This window comes from Taudactylus pleione, unplaced genomic scaffold (genome assembly GCF_031769625.1).
Source record: "Taudactylus pleione unplaced genomic scaffold, aTauple2 ptg001804l, whole genome shotgun sequence".
NCBI classification, from domain to species: domain Eukaryota; kingdom Metazoa; phylum Chordata; class Amphibia; order Anura; family Myobatrachidae; genus Taudactylus; species Taudactylus pleione.
Window position 1 is genome coordinate 375,001 of NW_028286201.1, and position 23,329 is coordinate 398,329.

Sequence of the window (23,329 nt, forward strand, 5' to 3'; positions counted from 1 at the left end):
GGGTGTCAGCAGCTTCGTGTATCTCCTGTATCTGCTGCAGTAATATCACCAGGGATGGGGTGTCAGCAGCTTCGTGTATCTCCTGTATCTGCTGCAGTAATATCACCAGGGATGGGGTGTCAGCAGCTTCGTGTATCTCCTGTATCTGCTGCAGTAATATCACCAGGGATGGGGTGTCAGCAGTTTCGTGTATCTCCTGTATCGGGTCCAGTCCTGATGACTTGTTGTGTTGTTATTAGGCCATCCTGCAAGTTGAGGACAAAGAAGTTTTGGCATCACAATTGTTGGTCCTGACGGGGCAGCGGTTGTCACACGCATTACTGCGCACTCAGACAAAGGAGGGGATGGAGCTGCTCGCCAGGCTGCCCCCTACACTCTGCACATGGATTAAAGCCATGGTAAGTGGGCGCCATCTCACGTACCCAAACCTGAGCCATGCCCTGGCACCCTGTATGGCCAGAGAGAAATAACCGTTATGCCTATTAATTCACTGCTAAGTGCAGTTTATATTGTTTTAACAATAAGATCTCTTTTGGTGGCATGTTATAATATATTTTTACTTTATGAACAATATATAGCGAAAAATGTGGCAAAATCTATATTAAATAAGTTTTAGATTGAAAAAAAAAATTAAATGAACTAATTATCATGCTTACGTCACATAAAGTAATAATCACCGAGATGTAGGGTTATATTTAGTGCTACATTTGTTTCCTTACATGCCCCATTGCATTCGGGGAACGGACACTTTTTGTAGCCGTTCACATTACTTAGAGAACTTCTTGTTAAATAATTTTTAAAGATGATCTGTTACTTTATAAAGTTCCTATTTTACACTCTGGGGGAAGTACAGAATAAGAGGTTTTCATTAATATCTGGTTTCCTCACTCTTCCCGTATGGCCTGTCCGCTACCTACCTGCTCTACATACACACATCTCCTTATCCTGTACCTACCTGCTCTACATACATCTCCTTATCCTGTACCTACCTGCTCTACATACATCTCCTTATCCTTTACCTACCTGCTCTACATACACATCTTCTTATCCTTTACCTACCTGCTCTACATACACATCTCCTTATCCTTTACCTACCTGCTCTACATACATCTCCTTATCCTCTACCTACCTGCTCTACATACATCTCCTTATCCTGTACCTACCTGCTCTACATACATCTCCTTATCCTCTACCTACCTGCTCTACATACATCTCCTTATCCTGTACCTACCTGCTCTACATACATCTCCTTATCCTGTACCTACCTGCTCTGTATACACATCTCCTTATCCTGTACCTACCTGCTCTACATACATACATCTCCTTATCCTGTACCTACCTGCTCTACATACATCTCCTTATTCTGTACCTACCTGCTCTACATACACATCTCCTTATCCTCTACCTACCTGCTCTACATACATCTCCTTATCCTGTACCTACCTGCTCTACATACATACATCTCCTTATCCTGTACCTACCTGCTCTACATACATCTCCTTATTCTGTACCTACCTGCTCTACATACACATCTCCTTATCCTCTACCTACCTGCTCTACATACATCTCCTTATCCTGTACCTACCTGCTCTGTATACATACATCTCCTTATCCTGTACCTACCTGCTCTGTATACATCTCCTTATCCTCTACCTACCTGCTCTACATACATACATCTCCTTTTCTACTTCAGGGTCCACAGGGTTGACCTTGGGGTATAGCTGGATCTGGATCCACGGGCACCACGCAGTTAAAGCTTTGCTGCTCCCAGGATGCACTATCTTCAGAGCGGCAGCATCAGACTGTCCATCTGGACGTCCACGCTGCCGCTCCAACAGCCCCGCTGGCGCTACGACGGCAGTACTGATCTGGGGATCGCATCGGGACCCCGGAGTCAGTACTAGCTTGGCTCCGGGAGCTCCCACTGACTGCTGCCGGATTCTACGGGGCCAGGTAAGCCGCGTGTAGCGCTGCGCGCGGGGATCAAAGGCAGTCTTTAAGCCGCCGGTCTCTGGGGACATACTGGCGGCGCTAGTAGCGGTGGCCTCCCCCCTTAGAGGCATACCCCGCGTGACCGCTGGCCCCCAGGGTGTAAGTACCGGCGGGGAACCGGCGTCCCTGGGGTTTCATTACTAGCAGGGGAGTCAGCCTTCCCTGCTTGTGCGGCTCCTCCCCTCAGCCCAGCGCGCCTTCTCTCATGTGTGCTGGCGTCGCTGGGCTGTTATCTTCTGGCCACTCCTCCTCTGAACTCTCCGGCGGCCATCTTCCCAGGCAGCAACGCAGAGCTCCCAGGCGGCTTCCAGTGGACCAGTCCCCCTGCGTACCTCTCCCCTGATCAGGACAGTGTTCGCAGCGCTATAGCCCTCCCAGACACTGAATCTGGGCAGCGTCCCCTGCGTACCTCTCCCCTGATCAGGACAGTGTTCACAGCGCTATAGCCCTCCCAGACACTGAATCTGGGAGGTTGATTGTAGCGGAAGGTGCAGTGAGTTTAACTTCTCTGCATGGTATGTGACTATTGCTAGTGCTGCCTGTCTGTGCTTATTTTCTACTTACTGTCAGCTTATACCTATCCCTTTCCTTCTCCTACGGCCCGCAGGTGCGTGGGGGAGGGGTGTTCTTTCTGTGTACCTCACTTATATAGATCTACGTATTGGTGAGGCCCGTCACATACTGCGGTGTGCTACTCAGTACCATATTGTGGGCTGCTTGTGTTGCATACTTGGGAGTGCGCAGGTGTTATACGCCTTACCTCGTTTCGGTGATACTTTTTTATTGCAAAAGTTTGTGTCATGTCTGATGAGGAGAATGAGCGCTCCGTGGCTCCTGTGTTGTTTTCCTGCCGACGCTGTTCGGCAGGGGTTGACGGGGCGGATTTGTCTCAGGACGGTCTGTGCGGGCGGTGCCAGCTGGTACCTGGTCCCTCTAAACCTCTGGTGGCGCAGGATCCTCCGTGGGCGATGTTTACGCAAGTGCTGGCGTCGATCGCGGACCGGCTTGCGGTCCCTTCTAGGGCGTTGCCCCAGCCTACCATCCCCCGTTCCCCGGGTGTGACGCGTCTGGTGCAGTCTCCTCCCGGGTCTCAGACTGTGGGTCCTTATGCGGGATTGCCTGTATACGTGCAATCTCCCACGGTGCCGCAGCAGTCGTTGGTACCTTTTCAGGGGTATCATCAAACGGTACCCCCTCCCTGGGTGGATGTCCTCTCCAGCTCTGTTCAGAGCCTGGCGGCTTCGTCATCAGATTTTCAGTCTATGTTGCACAGTGATTTGCCCCCAAAGGCGTCCAAGCAACACGTTTGGCTTCACTGGCGGCGCAGTTCACGGACGTGTCTTCGGATGACGGAGAGATCCATGACGACTCTGACTCGGATGCCGGGGCCCAGGAGGTGGAGGCTAAGTCCTCCATTAATGTGCCGGCATTGGTTAGGGCGGTGCGGGCCATCCTTCATATAGAGGAGGATGCGCCAGCTCCCAGGTCGAAGTACCCTAATTTTAAAAAGGCCAAAGTAGCTTCGACTGTTTTTCCCCTGTCCGACCAGTTAACGGATCATATGGCAGAGGCCTGGCAGTTGCCCAGCAAGAGATTCCAACCGCAGAAACGGTTGGCTTCAAACTATCCTTTTCCTGAGGCTCATTGCAGGAAGTGGGAAACTCCGCCTGCGGTGGATTCTCATGTCACCCGCTTAATTAAAAGCGCTACGCTGCCTTTGTCGTCGATCTCCTCCCTGAAAGATTTTAAACAAGTCTCCACTTTCCTGTCTGTGGGATCTATCTACTCTCTCTCGGGGGTGGTGGCTCGTCCGTCCATGGCCATCGAGAGCTGGGCCAACGCTTTGGAGGATACCTTTCTGGAGGATGCTCCGGAGATCCAGAGAGCGTTGATAGGACAAATGAGGGATGAGGCTTCCTACATTGGGGAAGCATCGTTAGATGCAAGCCTGCTGACCTCTCGGGTGTCGGCTGCAGCTGTGTCGGCGCGTCGGTCCTTGTGGCTGAGGTCTTGGAGAGCTGACGCAGACTCCAAAAAGGGCCTGTAGGCCTTACCTTTTAATGGAGAGTTGCTTTTTGGTCCAGACTTGGACAAAATAGTGGATACTCTGGCTAAATCTAAACAAGCCTTCCTCCCTTCGGCTTCTGCCCCTACCAAGGTATGGAACTCTGCCTTTCGGTCCTTTCGGGTTCAGGGCAAGGCCAAAGGTCAGTCCTTCCCGAGGCAGTTGGCGACCAAGGCCGCTTCTAAGCCCAAGAAGCAGGCCTGGAGTGCCAGGCGCCCTTCTTCCAAGCAGGAAGATAAACCTTCTGCCTGATGGGACGGGCCTCCCTCTGGGGGACCCCAGAGTGGGAGGCCGACTTCTTCTATTTGCCCAGTGCTGGCACAATACCACCACGGATGCCTGGGTTCGAGAAGTGGTCTCCCAGGGGTACGCCCTGTCTTTTCGGCACAGACCGCCCCACCAGTTTTTCTGCACGAGTCCTTCTCAGGACAAGACCAAGACTTTACAGATTCAGGAAGCTATAGAGTCCTTGCTGAAAGCAGGGGGTCATTGTTCCCGTTCCTCAATTACAACGAGGGACGGGGTACTATTCTTCTCTGTTTCTGATGCAGAAACCCAATGGTTCTCATCGCCCTATCCTCAATTTGAACTCTCTGAACAAATTCCTCAGGGTTCCCAAGTTCAGGATGGAAACGTTACGTTCCATCATTCTGGCGATGGAACCTGGGGATTACATGGTGTCCCTGGATATCCAGGACGCCTACCTCCATGTTCCGATAGCACCTTCGCACCAGCGGTATCTGAGGTTTGCTATCCTTCAACATCATTTTCAGTTCCGGGCGCTACCCTTTGGCCTCTCCACGGCACCGAGGGTATTCATGAAGATTATGGCGGTCATGGCCGCACATCTTCGGAACCAGAATGTACGGCTGCTGCCGTATCTGGACGACCTCCTGTTGCTGGCGAGCTCCCCGGAGGTACTGCTTCAACATCTCCACCTGACGATCGCTTGCCTGCAAGTGCACGGGCGGCTGATAAATTGGAAAAAGTCCTCCCTGATTCCATCACAGCGGATGGTTCATTTGGGAGCCCTGCTGGATTCGCGTCAGCAAAGGATCTTCCTGACCCCAGAGAAGGTCTCCTCCCTACAGCTGCGGATACACAGTTGCCTGAACAGTTGCCGCCTGTCGGTCATTCGACATGGTGGAATTTGCCCAGTTCCATTCCCGGCCCCTGCAGGGGCTGATTCTATCGGAATGGAACGGGTTACCTCACCGGATCCGCTCTCAGATGCTGGTGTTGTCCCCGGAGGTTCGGCAGTCTTTGGCTTGGTGGCTTCAGACAGCTCATCTGGTCGAGGGGCGCCCCTTTTGGATCCCGGACTAGGTCCTGCTCACGACGGATGCCAGTCTCCGGGGTTGGGGGTCAGTGACCGGCTCATTGTCGCTTCAGGGTCGTTGGTCCGCGGAAGAAGCACTTCTCCCCATCAACATCCTGGAACTGCGGGCAGTATACAGGGCCCTGCAGTCGTCCGGCCCCGTTTTTCACGGAAGGGCGGTTCAGGTGCAGTCCGACAACGTCACCACGGTGGCGTATATCAACCACCAAGGAGGAACTCGCAGTCGGGCAGTGAAGTCGGAGGTGTCTCGCATTCTTGCTTGGGCAGAGTGTCACATTCCAGCGATCTCGGCAGTCTTCATTCCCGGAGTCCTCAATTGGGAGGCGGACTTCCTCAGCCATAACGACGTGCATCCCGGGGAATGGTCGCTTCACCCAGAGGTGTTTCAGCTACTCGTGGATAGGTGGGGGCTGCCGGAGCTGGACTTGATGGCCTCCTGTCACAATCACAAGTTGCCCATTTACGGGTCAAGGACAAGAGACGCAGGCGCCTGTCTGGTAGACGCGCTGTCAGTGAAATGGACGTTTCACCTGGCGTATCTGTTTCCTCCGATATCCCTACTTCCTCAGGTTCTGCGGAAATTCAAGCAGGACGGCGGCACGCTCGTGTTGGTACTCCGATCTGAGGAGCCTCTCCATCGACGTTCCGTACCTTCTTCTCCAGCGTCGGGACCTGTTGTCTCAAGGGCCCTGCCTTTACCCGGACCTGGGTCGGCTGTCTTTGACGGCGTGGCTCTTGAGACAGCCGTCTTGAGGTCTCGGGGTTTCTCCAGTTTGGTCATTGGTACAATGCTTAGGGCACGCAAGCCTGCTTCCGCACGGATTTACCGCAGGGTGTGGCGCACTTACTTTCAGTGGTGTGAATACAGAAGCTATGATCCTCAGGTGTTCCGGGTTTCCAGAATCTTGGGAGTTCCTTCAATCAGGTTTGGACCTCGGCTGACGCCTTGCCTGTCTGAAGGTTCATGTGTCTGCTTTGTCCGTGTGGTTTCAACGACGGATTGCTACACTGCCAGATGTTCACACCTTTTTCCAGGGTGTTCTCAGGATCCAGCCTCCCTTCGTGCCTCCGGTGGCTCCTTGGGACTTGGCGGTGGTGCTACGGGTCTTGCAGGGTCCTCCTTTTGAGCCTCTTGAGTCGGTGGAACTCAAGTGGCTGACGTTTAAGACCGTTTTTCTCCTGGCAATTGCTTCTGCCAGGAGGGTGTCAGAATTGGGGGCGCTTTCCTGTCGCCCTCCTTTTCTGATCTTTCACCAGGACAGAGCGGTGCTCCACACTCGTCCTGAGTTTTTGCTCAAAGTTCCACATCAATCAGGAACTTGTTGTGCCAGCTTTTCAGTCACCTGATCTTTCAGCTGGTGAGGCTTCCTTAGATGTAGTCCGGGTGCTTAGAATCTATGTGGACCGGACTGATTCGGTTAGGATGTCTGATTCATTGTTTGTCCTCTTCGGTTTTCACAAGAGGGGTTGGCCTGCCAACAAACAAACGTTAGCCCGTTGGCTTCGTTCCGTTATTTGTGAGGCTTATGCACAGGAGGGTTTACATGTGCCAGCCTCTGTTAAGGTTCATTCCACTCGTTCTGTGGGTCCCTCTTGGGCTGCTAGACGTGGCGCCTCTGCTGTTCAGCTGTGTAAAGCGGCCACTTGGTCTTCAATTCAAACGTTTTTGAGGTTCTATGCGTTTGACACCTTCGGCTCTCAGGATGCATCCTTCGGGCGCCGGGTGCTCCTTTCAGCACAGGAGCATCCCCGCCCTTAGTTGAACTGCTTTGGGACATCCAACCCTATGGACCCTGAAGTAGAAAACAAGAGATATGGTAAGAACTTACCTTTGTTATCTCTGTTTCTACGAAGTCCATAGGGTCCACAGGGCGCCCGCCCTGACGCACCTGGCTTCATATGGGCTGTGTGGCTGGTCACCGGTTTTCCGTCTCCCATTTCTGTGAGTATGGTTTCTTGTGTGTTCCAGTCTTCCTTCTCTCTGTTTAGTCTCCTCCTCCGGCCTTGGCTGGTTACCAACTGAGGTGCCTGTAGCTCGGAGGCGGGGTATAGGGGAGGAGACCCAAGTGCATCCTGGGAGCAGCAAAGCTTTAACTGCGTGGTGCCCGTGGATCCAGATCCAGCTATACCCCAAGGTCAACCCTGTGGACCCTATGGACTTCATCGAAACAGAGATAACAAAGGTAAATTCTTACCATATCTCTTGTTATCCTGTACCTACCTGCTCTGTATACACACATCTCCTTATCCTCTACCTACCTGCTCTACATACACACATCTCCTTATCCTGGGATAGATGTCAGGGGAGGGGGGGGTAAAGTTGGGTGGCATCAGCATATAGGTGTTATTGGAGGCTGAAGGGGCAGATGAGCATTCCAAAGGAGGAGGTAATGCAGTGTGAAGAGAAGGGGACAAATGAGAGAACGTTGGGGAACACTGATAGGACGGGTGGGTGAGGTAGACATAGATACAGAGAAGCAGAGACAGGGTTGGACTGTGAGTGGACACTGTCACATAGCCAATGACGTGTAGGATTTGGAGGAGGGAGTGGTGGACACTGTCACATAGCCAATGACGTGTAGGATTTGGAGGAGGGAGTGGTGGACACTGTCACATAGCCAATGACGTGTAGGATTTGGAGGAGGGAGTGGTGGACAATGTCACAAGCAGGATGAAAATAGAAAAGTGTTCTTTGATCTTTGCAGTGAAGAGGTCATTGGTGGCCTTTGTGACGGCAGTTTCTGCGGAGTGGAAAGATTGAAAACCACATTGGAACAGGTCAAGAAGAGAGACTGTAGGTGAGGCAGTTATAGACAACCTGCTCAAGGAGCTGGGAGCCTAAGAGGAGAAGACATATGGGACAGTTATTAGAGATAGCAGCAGGGTCCAGGGAGGGTTTCTTGAGAATGAAAGGAAGATGAGGTCAGTAGGCCAGGTAAGGTAAAGTGAGCAGCAAAATCATTAGTGAATTGGGATAGGGGGCAAAGAGGTGATAAGGGACTTAATAATAATAATAATTTATTTATATAGCGCTTTTCTCCCATAGGACTCAAAGTCGCTTTACAGACATCAGAAAACATGGTACATTGTACAAGGATTTGGTGTTGCAAAAAAATAGAAAACCACACCGAGATAATTAAAATCAACTGAAACCTACAGAGAACAATAAGCATATTACGGGGTTGGTGTAGACATTTTGGAAAATAACTTCCATGGGTTATATATTCCACCCACAAAGGTACCAAATGAGGCAGCCGTCTTGGGCGCACTACGTAGGATTACCCTGGGTGGAATAAATACACCTAGAAGAGATGACACAAAATGGGTGTTTGCAGCGTCCTGACGCTAGGAGTACGGTCCCACCATAATAGTCAGGTCCATGTATTTTTCATCCCATCCACGAGTGTACCAGGTGAGGCAGCCATGGTGGGCGCACTACGAAGGTTGCACTGTGGGTGATAAACCATACAAGGACCCGACTTAGATGGTTTCGAGAGTGCAGAAATGTAGCAGAGAAGAGGATGAATTTTCAGCAAGAGCCATCTGTTGTAAGTGTACATAGGGGCTTATGTATCAAAGCTGGGAGAAAGGTAAAATTGTGAGAGATAAAGTCCTAACCAATCAGCTTCAGATTTACATTTTGCAGGCTGTATTTTAAAAATGATAGTTAGGAGCTGATTGGTGATTTATTTGTTACAATTTTATCTCTCTCCCAGCTTTGATACATAGGCCCCATAGTGAGAGTAGGAGACTCAGATGTTGTTGGAGGGACGTGACGGTTGGAGAGGTAGAGGGGCATTATGTAGGAGAGAGACGTGCCATCACATCTCTCCTACATAATGCCCCTCTACCTCTCCAACCATCACATCTCTCCTACATAATATCCCTCTACCTCTCCAACCATTGCGTATCTCTCCTACATAATATCCCTCTACCTCTCCAACCGTCACGTCTCTCCTACATAATATCTCTCTACCTCTCCAACCATTGCGTCTCTCCTACATAATATCCCTCTACCTCTCCAACCGTCACATCTCTCCTACATAATGCCCCTCTACCTCTCCAACCATTGCGTCTCACCTACATAATGCCCCTCTACCTCTCCAACCATTGCGTCTCACCTGCATAATGCCCCTCTACCTCTCCAACCGTCACATCTCTCCTACATAATATCCCTCTACCTCTCCAACCGTCACGTCTCACCTACATAATGCCCCTCTACCTCTACAACCGTCACATCTCTCCTACATAATATCCCTCTACCTCTCCAACTATTGCGTATCTCTCCTACATAATATCCCTCTACCTCTCCAACCGTCACATCTCTCCTACATAATGCCCCTCTACCTCTCCAACCAATGCGTCTCACCTACATAATGCCCCTCTACCTCTCCAACCATCACATCTCTCTTACATAATGCCCCTCTACCTCTCCAACCGTCACGTCTCTACTACATAATGCCCCTCTACCTCTCCAACCGTCACATCTCTCCTACATAATGCCCCTCTACCTCTACAACCGTCACATCTCTCCTACATAATATCCCTCTACCTCTCCAACTATTGCGTATCTCTCCTACATAATATCCCTCTACCTCTCCAACCGTCACATCTCTCCTACATAATGCCCCTCTACCTCTCCAACCATTGCGCGTCTCCTACATAATATCCCTCTACCTCTCCAACCATCACATCTCTCCTACATAATGCCCCTCTACCTCTCCAACCGTCACATCTTACCTACATAATGCCCCTCTGGAGAGGTAGAGAGGCATTACTAAATCAGAGGCCTGTACTGAGGTGGGGATGGTACATGCACTGATTAAGGTCCCTGAGCACTGGAGTTGGGAAACACTGCTCTACTCCAGTATAGGGAGAGTCTGGGTGTCAATGGATGACCACAACCGAACAACTGGATTTGGCCCAGTAGATAACTCTGTTATCTGACAATGAATTGATGTGCGTAGACTCACAACATTGTGGTAACATTAGATGTGCATAGTTCTGTGGTTCCAGTGATAGTTTCACCATTCTGGGGAATTCATAGTCTGTGAGGCTGGAGAGAGAATCCCGGCAGCCACAGTAACTGCACTTTTCCCTTATAGTGAGGTAAATGATTTTGATTCCTACCTGCGTACATCTAAATCCACACTGTACAGCATGGCGAGGGCAACTCTGTACACTGCAGCGGCCACATGGGCAACTCTAAGTTCAAAACGGACACGTCAGTAATAGACTAAAACCATACATTTATTTTTTTTTAAAAAGAGACGTGTGTGTATATATGTTTGTGTATGTAAAGGCTCAGAGGTCCATAACTGCTGTACAGGGGGTCTACTTTACGGTTACTGTTGTGTCATTTCTTTGTTCCGAATAGCTACAACTGTTGCAATCACCAAACTAAATCTGCTGATCTGTTGTGTTCCAGGATCCACAGGATCTCCAGAACACAGATGTGCCAATACCAACTACAGCCAAGCTGGTGGACAAAGTGGTGGAACTGCTACCAGACAACCACGGCCAGTACAGTCTAGCCCTGAACCTGATTGAGGCTGTGGAAGCCATGTCTTTATTGTGACAGGCGCCCGATACAGGACTAAACCAGCCATCATGTCTTTATTGTGACAGGCGCCCGATACAGGACTAAACCAGCCATCATGTCTTTATTGTGACAGGCGCCCGATACAGGACTAAACCAGCCATCATGTCTTTATTGTGACAGGCGGCCGATATAGGACTAAACCAGCCATCATGTCTTTATTGTGACAGGCGGCCGATATAGGACTAAACCAGCCATCATGTCTTTATTGGGACAGGCGGCCGATATAGGACTAAACCAGCCATCATGTCTATGCTGAAAATCCATTTGTAATTAAACAATCATTGTCTTGTAAAGCTCTGAAATACTCTGTGACAGAATAATATGCAAATATGTGTTACACAGGAATCTTCATGTAACGTTTGTTTCTCTTCATTTATGCAGCGGGTTTGTGAGAGCTAAACAGGAGATTATATGGAAGGTTGTAGAGTAATTGCAGAGTCCTTACTCCCTGTATATAGAGACCCAGACACTACTCCTGCTTCAGGCAAATGAGCTTATCCTCAACTAATACAGAGAATCATAGAGCACTGCAGCTGTTATAGAGAGTATTATAGCCATGTACTATAAACATTGGGGAATTGGGCAACTTTCATTTTAAAACATAATCAGATGCAAATATTAAATAAACTATCACAAATCTGTTGGCGTGAAGTGGTGATTTATATATTATTATTCTAATTACAGACAACACTGAGGTCAACCAGGTTCCACATAGCAAAAAACCTGCACCTGTGAGCTCTTTCCTGCAGGTGCGGGTTTTTTGCTATTCCATTAGGTGCAGGTTTTTTGAAAAAATACGCACAGGGAGGTTTTTATTCACCCACCTCCTGCGCAAGCGTGATTTATCCTAAGATCGATGATTTTAGGAAAAATCACCGGGACTTGCTCTGACTCCCCCGCGGCACCCCCCCGAGGACTAATTAAACAATTGGAAGTAATTAGCGCTTGGGAAGGTGAGTAATTAAGGACTGTCTTCTGCATCTTCTTCTTCATCCTGCGTCGGGAGCAGACTCTTCTGCAGCATTACATCTGACACTTATGTAATGCTGTAATGTTACCTCAGTATACCATAGTAACATCTGACGCTTATGAAATGCTGTAAAGTTACCTCAGTATACCATAGTAACATCTGACACTTATGTAATGCTGTAATGTTACCTCAGTATACCATAGTAACATCTGACGCTTATGAAATGCTGTAATGTTACCTCAGTATACCATAGTAACATCTGCCACTTATGTAATGCTGTAATGTTACATCAGTATACCATAGTAACATCTGTCACTTATGTAATGCTGTAATGTTACCTCAGTATACCATAGTAACATCTGACAAAAAGGTCTAACAACACTGAAGCAGTAAACTTAGTGATAACCAATACTTGTGTCATTCTCATAACTTTTGGCCACGGCTGTAATTCACTGGTTTTATGCTAAATACAAAGATAAAAAAAATGGTCTTACTGGTGCTGGAAGCCTAAACCTCAGCATTACTACAACCAGTTCATGTAGAGCAGGGGTTCCAAACCACAATCCTCAAGTAGCACTAAATCCATAATTATTCCACTGACAGAAATCCTTTAACGCTCCTGTGCATGATTAATGATTTGGGTATTTGAAAATGAGGGTTGAGCAGCCCCCGACCTAGAGAGCAATGTCGGGCATTCAGAAACAGTTTAATATGGGCAGGATACAGATTTGAGGAAGTCGCAGAATTCTACACAGGAGACGTTTAAACCACAAAAAAATCCTATTAAATTGATTTATTTGCTTAAAGTGATATCACAGGCTCAAAATACATAGTTACAATTGCTTTTGTCACACTGTATAAAACACACAATGTGGATACTGGGAAATCTATGCAGCGTATATAAAGCCGGTACCAGGACAGGATACGTTCAGTCTTTCCTGATGTCCCCAGTCTGTGCCGATGATCCAGCCTGGATTACAGCTGAGATACCTCAGCGTTGGGTTGTAGATATTATCCACCAGGTGTCTCTGCCACAAAGCAAAACGGGTCCAAAAAGCTTAGCTTTAAATAGGTCTTGTGATTGGTCCTTCCGTGGAGCGTCATCCGGCGGACACTGTAACAATGGCCTCAGATACTTATGTTTGCACAGGGAAAAAGGGAAGGTTGCCCATAGCAACCAATCATTCTGTCATTTTGTTTTCTTGTACAGTTTAGGAATAGAAAGAACCAAAGCCGCAGTTTCCGTAAAAGCTCAGAATTTGGCGCCAGTGTCAGTGCGCCGCGCACAAGGGCGAGGACGACCCCGGTTCTCTTTGTGTCCTGTCTGTACTCTACGATGGACAGACGTCTGCAGCGCTCTGACAAGTCACCCGAACCACAAACGGCATCTTCCAGGCTATTAGCTCCACTTACCAGCGATGACATCCAGGCAGCGCGGGCAGGGAGTTAGCGATGACTGCGAGGTGTATTTTCGGCAGCGAGGGCAGCGCTCTTTGGTACATGGCTTAATTATAACGTTATACGTCTCCTCCTCATAAATGTCCCCACCTGGGAAAATAACAGAAGGTTTTTTTAACAGACTATATACAGCCGATGTACAGTCAGGTGCATAAATATTGGGACATTGACAGAATTTTCAAATTTTGGCCTCTATTCACCACCACAATGGCTTTGAAATGAAACAAACAAGATGTGATTTACCTGCAGACTCTCAGATTTAATTTGAGGGTAATTACATCCAAATCAGGTGACCGGTGTAGGAATTACAATGGTTTCTATATGTGCCTCCTATATTTAAGGGGCCAAAAGTAATGGAACTATCAACTCAAAAGCTATTTCATGGACAGGTGTGGGCTATTCCCTCGTTATTTCATTATCAATTAAGCAGGTAAAAGGTCTGGAGTTGATTCTAGGTGTGACATTTGCATTTGGAATCAGTTGCTGTCGACTCTCAATATGAGATCCAAAGAGCTGTCACTATCAGTGAAGCCATCATTAGGCTGAAAAATCAAAGCAAACCCATCAGAGAGATATCGAAAACATTAGGTGTGGCCAAATCAACTGTCCGGAACATTCTTAAAAAGAAAGAACGCACCAGAGAGCTCAGCAACACCAAAAGACCCGGAAGACCACGGAAAACAACTGTGGTGGATGACAGAAGAATTATTTCCCTGGTGAAGAAAAACCCTTCACAACAGTTGCCCAAATCAAGAACACTCTCCAGGGGGTAGGTGTATATGTGTCAAAGTCAACAATCAAGAGAAGACTTCACAAGAGTGAATATAGAGGGTTCACCACAAGATGGCAAACTGGGCTGTTGTTTACATAGTCAAACACAAGGCAATTTAACACCTTAGGTCAGCTGGACATGTCTCAGATGTAGTCTATGTTAATCAGCCACAGTATATCTTCAGATCTAGAGGGCTGGGCATCCCATGCATGAAGTATCAAAATGAACAGTTAAAAAAACAGTTGAACAAACATTGAACATCATAAAGCCGGTAATTTCTAAATGCAAACTATAAGTATTTGTATTCTACGGATTTTCTCTTTTTATTCTAAACCATCATGTACCAAACATTATTCATTCTTATTTCCCTCCATGGCATGTTCTCTAAGGCTATTGCATCCTTTACTCTCCCTGCAGCTCACCCCTCTGTACACATTGTAGCCTCAATAATCTGCTCCCCTCTTGTGAACACACATGAGCTATTTACTTATCTTTCTAAATTGACCATAACATCCACAACCTGTCGCCATAAAAAACTTTCATACAAAACACAGAACTATATTTATGTCTCTCTCCTTCTACTTCTCTTAGCTGGTGACATATCACCAAATCCAGGCCCTACACACATGCCCTACTTACGGAATATAAATCCAGCAAACCTCAGACACATCACAATCCTCCCATCACCCTCCAAAACACTGAAATATGCCTTATGGAACACATGTTCTGTCTGCAATAAGCTAACATCCATCCACGACCTCTTTATTTCTAATAACCTCAATCTTCTGGCAATAACACAAACATGGCTCACACAAACAGACACTTCCTCCCCTGCAGCGCTCTCACATGGTGACCTACACTTCACACACACCTCCAGGCCTGGTAATAGTAAAGGAGGTGGAGTACTAATACTACTGTCCCAATCTTTTACATACACAGTTATTCCACAGGTACCATTCCTTACATTTACATAATTTGAAGTACATTCTATTAGGACTTTCACTCCTTTCTCTCTGCGCATTGCTGTTATCTATCGTCCACCCCAACAATTTCTGGAACATTTTTCTGCCTGGCTCCCTCACTTCCTATCCTCTGACATCTCAACCATTATTATGGGTGATTTCAATATCCCCATTGACAGTCCACAATCCCCTCATGCCTCCAAACTTCTCTCCTTAACCTCCTCTCTTGGCCTCTCCCAATGGACTGACTCCTCTACTCATCACGATGGCCACTGCCTTGATCTTGTATTTACCAGACTATGCTCAGTTTCTGATTTCACTAATTCTCCTTTCCCTCTCTCAGATCATAACCTTATCACCTGCACACTCTCCTCCATTACGTCGACCTCAATGCCAAGCAAATCAACCAAACCTCCTAAAACCCGCAGAGATATTAATGCTATTAATTTTGAACAACTATCCACCTCTCTGCAACAATCACTCTTACCTATTTCTAATTTCACTTCTCCTGAGACTGCTGTATCACACCTGAACCAGACCCTAGAACTAGCCCTTGATGACGTAGCTCCAGCAACCCATCACATTCCGCGTAGACTTAGACGTCAACTGTGGCATTCCAAATTCACAAGACACCTACAAAAACTCTCACGTAAAGTAGAAAGTCAGTGGCGAAAGTCTCAGACTTATATGTGAAGAAGTCACTTGGAGTATATCTACAACTCTTATCGTAATGCACTGGATAATGCCAAACAGACATATTTCCAATCTGTCATCTCTGCCCAAGCCTCTAACCCCAGGCGACTTTTTAATACATTTAAATCACTTCTTACCCCTCCGTCACCCAACCCGCCTGCTACTATCAGTGCACAAGATCTCGCTTCCTATTTCAAAAACAAGATTGATAATATCCGAAATGAAATGGTATGCACTTCCTCAGCCAGGGTCTTGTTCAATTCCCTACCTGAACCCAGTGACATGTTCTCATCATTTGACCCCACTAATGAAGATGAAGTATCTACATTCTTCTCATCCTCCTACTCTACTACCTCTCCTCTTGATCCTATGCCCTCACAAATCAGTAAAGTTCTGTCTCCTGTGCTCATTCCACACTTAACTAAAATCTGTAATCTCTCTTTCTCTACTGGTATATTTCCATCACTGTTCAAGCATGCAGTGATCACTTCCATCAGTGTACAAGCATGCAGTGATTACTCCCATTCTGAAAAAACTAAATTCTGAGACTAACTCTCTCTCAAATTACCGTCCTATCTCCCAGCTCCCATGCCCCTCCAAGCTACTGGAGAGACTTGCCTACACTCGCCTCACACACTTTCTTAACACCCACAACTTACTGGGACCCACTTCAGTCTGGCTTCCGTTCCCAACACTCCACTGAGACAGCACTGGCTAAGGTAGTAAATGATCTGGTCACTGCCAAGGCTAAAGGCCATTACTCACTCCTAATTCTTCTAGATCTCTCTGCTGCCTTTGACACTGTTGACCACTCTCTCCTCATACGAACACTACAATCCCTAGGTCTTCAAGACACAGCCCTTTCTTGGTTCTCATCCTACCTCTCTAATCGCTCTTTCACTGTTCACTTTTCTGATTCTACCTCCACTTCGCTACCTCTATCAGTTGGAGTACCACAAGGTTCAGTATTAGGTCCTCTGCTTTTCTCAATCTATACCACCTCTCTTGGCAAACTAATCCGCTCTTTTGGTTTTCAGTATCATCTGTACGCGGACGATACTCAAATTTACCTATCCTCCCCAGATTTGTCACCATCTGTATTGGTCCATGTCACTGAATGTCTCTCTGCCATTTCATCTTGGATGTCATCTTGCCACCTCAAACTTAATATATCCAAAACAGAATTAATTATATTTCCACCAGCCAATAGCAGTTACCAACCTGATCTCTCTATTACTGTTGACAACTCGACAATAAACCCCACCCCACAAGCTCACTGCCTAGGTGTCATCCTTGACTCTGAACTGTCTTTTGTTCCCCACATTCAATCTGTCTCTAAATCCGGTTACATACATCTAGAAAACATAGCCAAAATTCGACCATATCTTACGCAAGACACTGCAAAAACTCTTATACACGCACTCATAATTTCCCGCATTGACTATTGCAATAGTCTCCTTATTGGTCTTCCCAAAAACAGGCTCTCCCCACTAAAATCCATATTGAATGCAGCTGCGAGGTTGATCTTTCTCACCAAACGTTCAGTGTCTGCTGATCCACTCTGTCAGTCCCTCCATTGGCTGCCGGTCTTCTACCGTATTTTACACTCACACATAAAGCTATTAACCAAACCACACCAACATACATCTCCACACTTATCTCAAAATATCTTCCAACCCGACATCTCCGTTCTGCACAAAATCTGCGTCTTTCATCCCCGCACATTACTTGTTCCCATGCACGGTTACAGGACTTTTTTCGGCTGCACCAACCCTGTAGAATGCCCTCCCACGCACAATAAGACTTTCCACTAGTTTCCAAACATTCAAGCGTTCTCTGAAAACTCACCTCTTTAGACAGCTTATCAGATTCCAGGACCTCCCACATAACCTTTTATAGCTCCCTATCTAACTCTCTTCTTATAGTAAACACCTATCACATCTTCTCTTTCTTCAATGTAACATCCTCCTAACCCTAGGCCAACTTTCCAGTGTGATTGGATTATACAGCCCACCAAGAACATCTGCAATCGGCTGGACCAATTTGCAATAGCACCTCTCCTTGTGTATCAACACCTATTCCCCTATAGATTGTAAGCTTGTGAGCAGGGCCCTCTTACCCTTATGTATGTCATGTTTGTATGTCTTTTACAACCCAGTATAATGTTAATCTTGATTCAAATTGTAAAGCGCAACGGAATTTGCTGCGCTATACAAGAAACTGTTAATAAATAAATAAATAAGATGTAAACCATTGGTGAGCCACAAAAACAGGAAGACCAGATTAGAGTTTGCCAAACAACATCTAAAAAAGCCATTACAGTTCTGGAACAACATCCTATGGACAGATGAGACAAAGATCAACTTGTACCAGAGTGATGGGAAGAGAAGAGTATGGAGAAGGAAAGGAACTGCTCATGATCCAAAACATCCCACCTCATCAGTGAAGCATGGTGGTGGTAGTGTCATGGCATGGGCATGTATGGCTGCCAATGGAACTGGATCCCTTGTATTTATTGACGATGTGACTGCTGACAAAAGCAGCAGAATGAATTCTGAAGTGTTTCGGGCAATATTATATGCTCATATTCAGTCAGATGCTTCAGAACTCATTGGACGGCGCTTCACAGTGCAGATGGACAATGACCCGAAGCATACTGCAAAAGCAACCAAAGAGTTTTTTAAGGCTAAAAAGTATAATGTTATGCAATGGCCAAGACAATCCCCTGACCTGAATCGGATTGAGCATGCATTTCACTTGATGAAGACAAAACTGAAGGGAAAATGCCCCAAGAACAAGCAGGAACTGAAGACATTTGCAGTAGAGGCCTGGCAGAGCATCCTCAGGGATGAAACCCAGCGTCTGGTGATGTCTATGCGTTCCAGACTTCAGGCTGTAATTGCCTGCAAAGGATTTGCAACAAAGTATTAAAAAGTGAAAGTTAGATTTAGGATTGTTTAGTTTGTCCCATTACTTTTGGCCCCTTAAATAGTGGGAGGCACATATAGAAACCGTTGTAATTCCTACACCGTTCACCTGATTTGGATGTAATTACCCTCAAATTAAATCTGAAAGTCTGCAGGTAAAGCACATCTTGTTTGTTTCATTTCAAAGCCATTGTGGTGGTGACTAGAGGCCAAAATATGAGAATTCTGTCAATGTCCCAATATTTATGCACCTGACTGTATATGCCACATTCTGCCTAATCTGCTGATGAATATATATGTTATGCTGCGATACAGAAGTCTCCACATACATCTAGTTTCTTTGCGTGTTAAACGGCCCTTCTAGTTGCGCCATGCCGCAGCGCGGCTCAGAAGTGCAGAGTGTATTTTTGTGCATCTTTTATGCAAAGCAATGCAAATAGCTAGCACGGGCTGAGTAAAATGAGATGCAGCATGCCTATGTCCTCTATGCGTCTGCGGGTGTATCTGTATGTGAAATGCTACGTTACAGTGTCACATGTACATACACCCGCAGTCACACACAGAATATAGTTATGCTGCAGCCGCTGTGACACTAACGTTGTGCAGTGTATGTGACTGTAGTTATATTACATGTGCAGTGTATGTGACTGTAGTTATATTACATGTGCAGTGTATGTGACTGTAGTTATATTACATGTGCAGTGTATGTGACTGTAGTTATATTACATGTGCAGTGTATGTGACTGTAGTTATATTACATGTGCAGTGTATGTGACTGTAATTATATTACATGTGCAGTGTATGTGACTGTAGTTATATTACATGTGCAGTGTATGTGACTGTAGTTATATTACATGTGCAGTGTATGTGACTGTAATTATATTACATGTGCAGTGTATGTGACTGTAGTTATATTACATGTGCAGTGTATGTGACTGTAATTATATTACATGTGCAGTGTATGTGACTGTAATTATATTACACTGCACATGTAATATAACTACAGTCACATACACTGCACATGTAATATAATTACAGTCAATCAACTCTAAATCACCCACACAAACACAAAGTAATGGTAGGGTATAGAGCACTGTATACCTTAACCAAGGGAGAAGTATACAGAGAGACTGACCCAGACCCTCCTGAGACCACAGCTACAGGGCGCACTGAGCATGGACCGTGAGCGTCTCATATACACGTGGAGGGTAGGCGGAGTAACCCAGAGGCGCGCAACACTTCGTAGGGACTGCATCGGGGAGGAGCTGCCAGGGAAGCGCCTACCTCCCCTAAGCTGTGTTAACCATGAAGGTTACGCTGGGCTCATGGCAGCAGAAGCGTCAGCCGATAAGGCCCCGGGTGGTGTAGTGAGGACGCGGACAATCCCGGGCCCTGCTGCAGCGGCTTCAGATGCGTCTCACACCCGGCTGTCCCCAGGCAGTTACACCCACACACACGGCACCACAATCCCGGCCATCTCAAAGCGGTTAGACCCACACGCCAGGCCGTCTTAAGGCAATTCTATCCACAGAGGCAACTGTTACACAATCCAGAGGCACTTTACATTATTACTTTCTGTACAATGTTCCTATACAAGTGCAGGTCACCTATTACTTTCTGTATAATGTTCCTATATAAATGCAGGTCGCCTATTACATTCTGTATAATGTTCCTATACAAATGCAGGTCCCCTATTACTTTCTGTATAATGTTCCTATATAAGTGCAGGTCACCTATTACTTTCTGTATAATGTTCCTATATAAATGCAGGTCCCCTATTACTTTCTGTATAATGTTCCTATATAAGTGCAGGTCACCATACTGAACAGAACTGTATTACTGTCCAGTATCTACATCTGTTGGAAGGAAAATGTTATGGGCTCAGATACTGTAACACACAGATAAATGTTATTGAAGAGTTTCCTACCTTCCAAATTGATAAGAAATGAGCCTTTCAGAACCACGGCTTCAGCTGGTAGATCTAGCGGTAACTCGGTCACCAGATTCGTCTGAGATGCCATTAACAATTCATTCAGCTGTGACGTGCTGGAGACCTCCTCCGTCTGCAGGGTCTGGGAGATATATCAGCAGTCAGAGAACAAGTCTCCTCATCGCACTATTGCCTCCATGTCTCCTTATCACACTATGGCCTCCATGTCTCCTCATCCTCATCGCACTATTGCCTCCATATCTCCTTATCGCACTATGGCCTCCATGTCTCCTCATCGCACTATTGCCTCCATGTCTCCTCATCGCACTATTGCCTCCATGTCTCCTCATCGCACTATTGCCTCCATGTCTCCTCATCCTCATCACACTATTGCCTCCATGTCTCCTCATCGCACTATTGCCTCCATGTCTCCTCATCCTCATCGCACTATTGCCTCTATGTCTCCTCATCCTCATCGCACTATTGCCTCCATGTCTCCTCATCGCACTATTGCCTCCATGTCTCCTCATCGCACTATTGCCTCCATGTCTCCTCATCGCACTATTGCCTCCATGTCTCCTCATCGCACTATTACCTCCATGTCTCCTCATCGCACTATTGCCTCCATGTCTCCTCATCCTCATCGCACTACTGCCTCTATGTCTCCTCATCGCACTATTGCCTCCATGTCTCCTCATCCTCATCGCACTATTGCCTCTATGTCTCCTCATCCTCATTGCATATTGCCTCCATGTCTCCTCATCCTCATTGCATATTGCCTCCATGTCACCTCATCGCACTATTGCCTCCATGTCTCCTCATCCTCATCGCACTATTGCCTCTGTGTCTCCTCATCGCACTATTGCCTCTATGTCTCCTCATCGCACTATTGCCTCCATGTCTCCTCATCCTCATCGCACTATTGCCTCTATGTCTCCTCATCCTCATTGCATATTGCCTCCATGTCTCCTCATCCTCATTGCATATTGCCTCCATGTCACCTCATCGCACTATTGCCTCCATGTCTCCTCATCCTCATCGCACTATTGCCTCCGTGTCTCCTCATCGCACTATTGCCTCCGTGTCTCCTCATCGCACTATTGCCTCCATGTCTCCTCATCCTCATCGCACTATTGCCTCCATGTCTCCTCATCGCACTATTGCCTCCATGTCTCCTCATCCTCATCGCACTATTGCCTCCATGTCTCCTCATCGCACTATTGCCTCCATGTCTCCTCATCGCACTATTACCTCCATGTCTCCTCATCGCACTATTGCCTCCATGTCTCCTCATCCTCATCGCACTATTGCCTCTATGTCTCCTCATCGCACTATTGCCTCCATGTCTCCTCATCCTCATCGCACTATTGCCTCTATGTCTCCTCATCCTCATTGCATATTGCCTCCATGTCTCCTCATCCTAATTGCATATTGCCTCCATGTCACCTCATCGCACTATTGCCTCCATGTCTCCTCATCCTCATCGCACTATTGCCTCTGTGTCTCCTCATCGCACTATTGCCTCTATGTCTCCTCATCGCACTATTGCCTCCATGTCTCCTCATCCTCATCGCACTATTGCCTCTATGTCTCCTCATCCTCATTGCATATTGCCTCCATGTCTCCTCATCCTCATCGCACTATTGCCTCCATGTCTCCTCATCCTCATCGCACTATTGCCTCCATGTCTCCTCATCCTCATCGCACTATTGCCTCCATGTCTCCTCATCCTCATCGCACTATTGCCTCCATGTCTCCTCATCGCACTATTGCCTCCATGTCTCCTCATCGCACTATTGCCTCCATGTCTCCTCATCGCACTATTGCCTCCATGTCTCCTCATCGCACTATTGCCTCCAGGTCTCCTCATTGCACTATTGCCTCCATGTCCCCTCATTGTACTATTGCCTCCATGTCTCCTCATCGCACTATTGCCTCCATGTCTCCTCATCCTCATCGCACTATTGCCTCCATGTCTCCTCATCCTCATCGCACTATTGCCTCCATGTCTCCTCATCCTCATCGCACTATTGCCTCCATGTCTCCTCATCCTCATTGCATATAGCCTCCATGTCACCTCATCGCACTATTGCCTCCAGGTCTCCTCATCGCACTATTGCCTCCATGTCCCCTCATTGCACTATTGCCTCCATGTCTCCTCATCGCACTATTGCCTCCAGGTCTCATCGCACTATTGCCTCCAGGTCTCATCGCACTATTGCCTCCAGGTCTCATCGCACTATTGCCTCCATGTCTCCTCATCGCACTATTGCCTCCATGTCTCCTCATTGCACTATTGCCTCCATGTCTCCTCATCCTCATCGCACTATTGCCTCCATGTCTCCTCATCGCACTATTGCCTCCATGTCTCCTCATCCTCATCGCACTATTGCCTCCATGTCTCCTCATCCTCATCGCACTATTGCCTCCATGTCTCCTCATCCTCATCGCACTATTGCCTCCATGTCTCCTCATCCTCATCGCACTATTGCCTCCATGTCTCCTCATCGCACTATTGCCTCCATGTCTCCTCATCGCACTATTGCCTCCATGTCTCCTCATCGCACTATTGCCTCCATGTCTCCTCATCGCACTATTGCCTCCAGGTCTCCTCATCGC

The 23,329-nt window shown here is 47.2% G+C and overlaps 2 protein-coding genes across 2 annotated transcripts in view; one reads left to right on the forward strand and one right to left on the reverse strand.

Moving 5' to 3' along the window:
* The window catches only part of RAB3GAP2 (RAB3 GTPase activating non-catalytic protein subunit 2), a gene marked incomplete at its 5' end in the record, with an annotated part of 258,046 nt that extends 246,407 nt beyond the window's left edge, over window positions 1–11,639 (forward strand). The window contains 2 exons of the mRNA XM_088465026.1: window positions 240–398; window positions 10,825–11,639. Coding sequence (XP_088321152.1) covers window positions 240–398; window positions 10,825–10,974 — 309 coding nt within the window. The remainder of the gene's footprint in view (window positions 1–239; window positions 399–10,824) is intronic.
* Window positions 11,640–12,746: 1,107 nt separating this feature from the next.
* Window positions 12,747–23,329, reverse strand: part of IARS2 (isoleucyl-tRNA synthetase 2, mitochondrial) — a gene marked incomplete at its 5' end in the record, with an annotated part of 211,516 nt that continues 200,933 nt past the window's right edge. Inside the window, 2 exons of the mRNA XM_088465027.1 lie at window positions 12,747–13,516; window positions 20,708–20,852. Coding sequence (XP_088321153.1) covers window positions 13,368–13,516; window positions 20,708–20,852 — 294 coding nt within the window. The remainder of the gene's footprint in view (window positions 13,517–20,707; window positions 20,853–23,329) is intronic.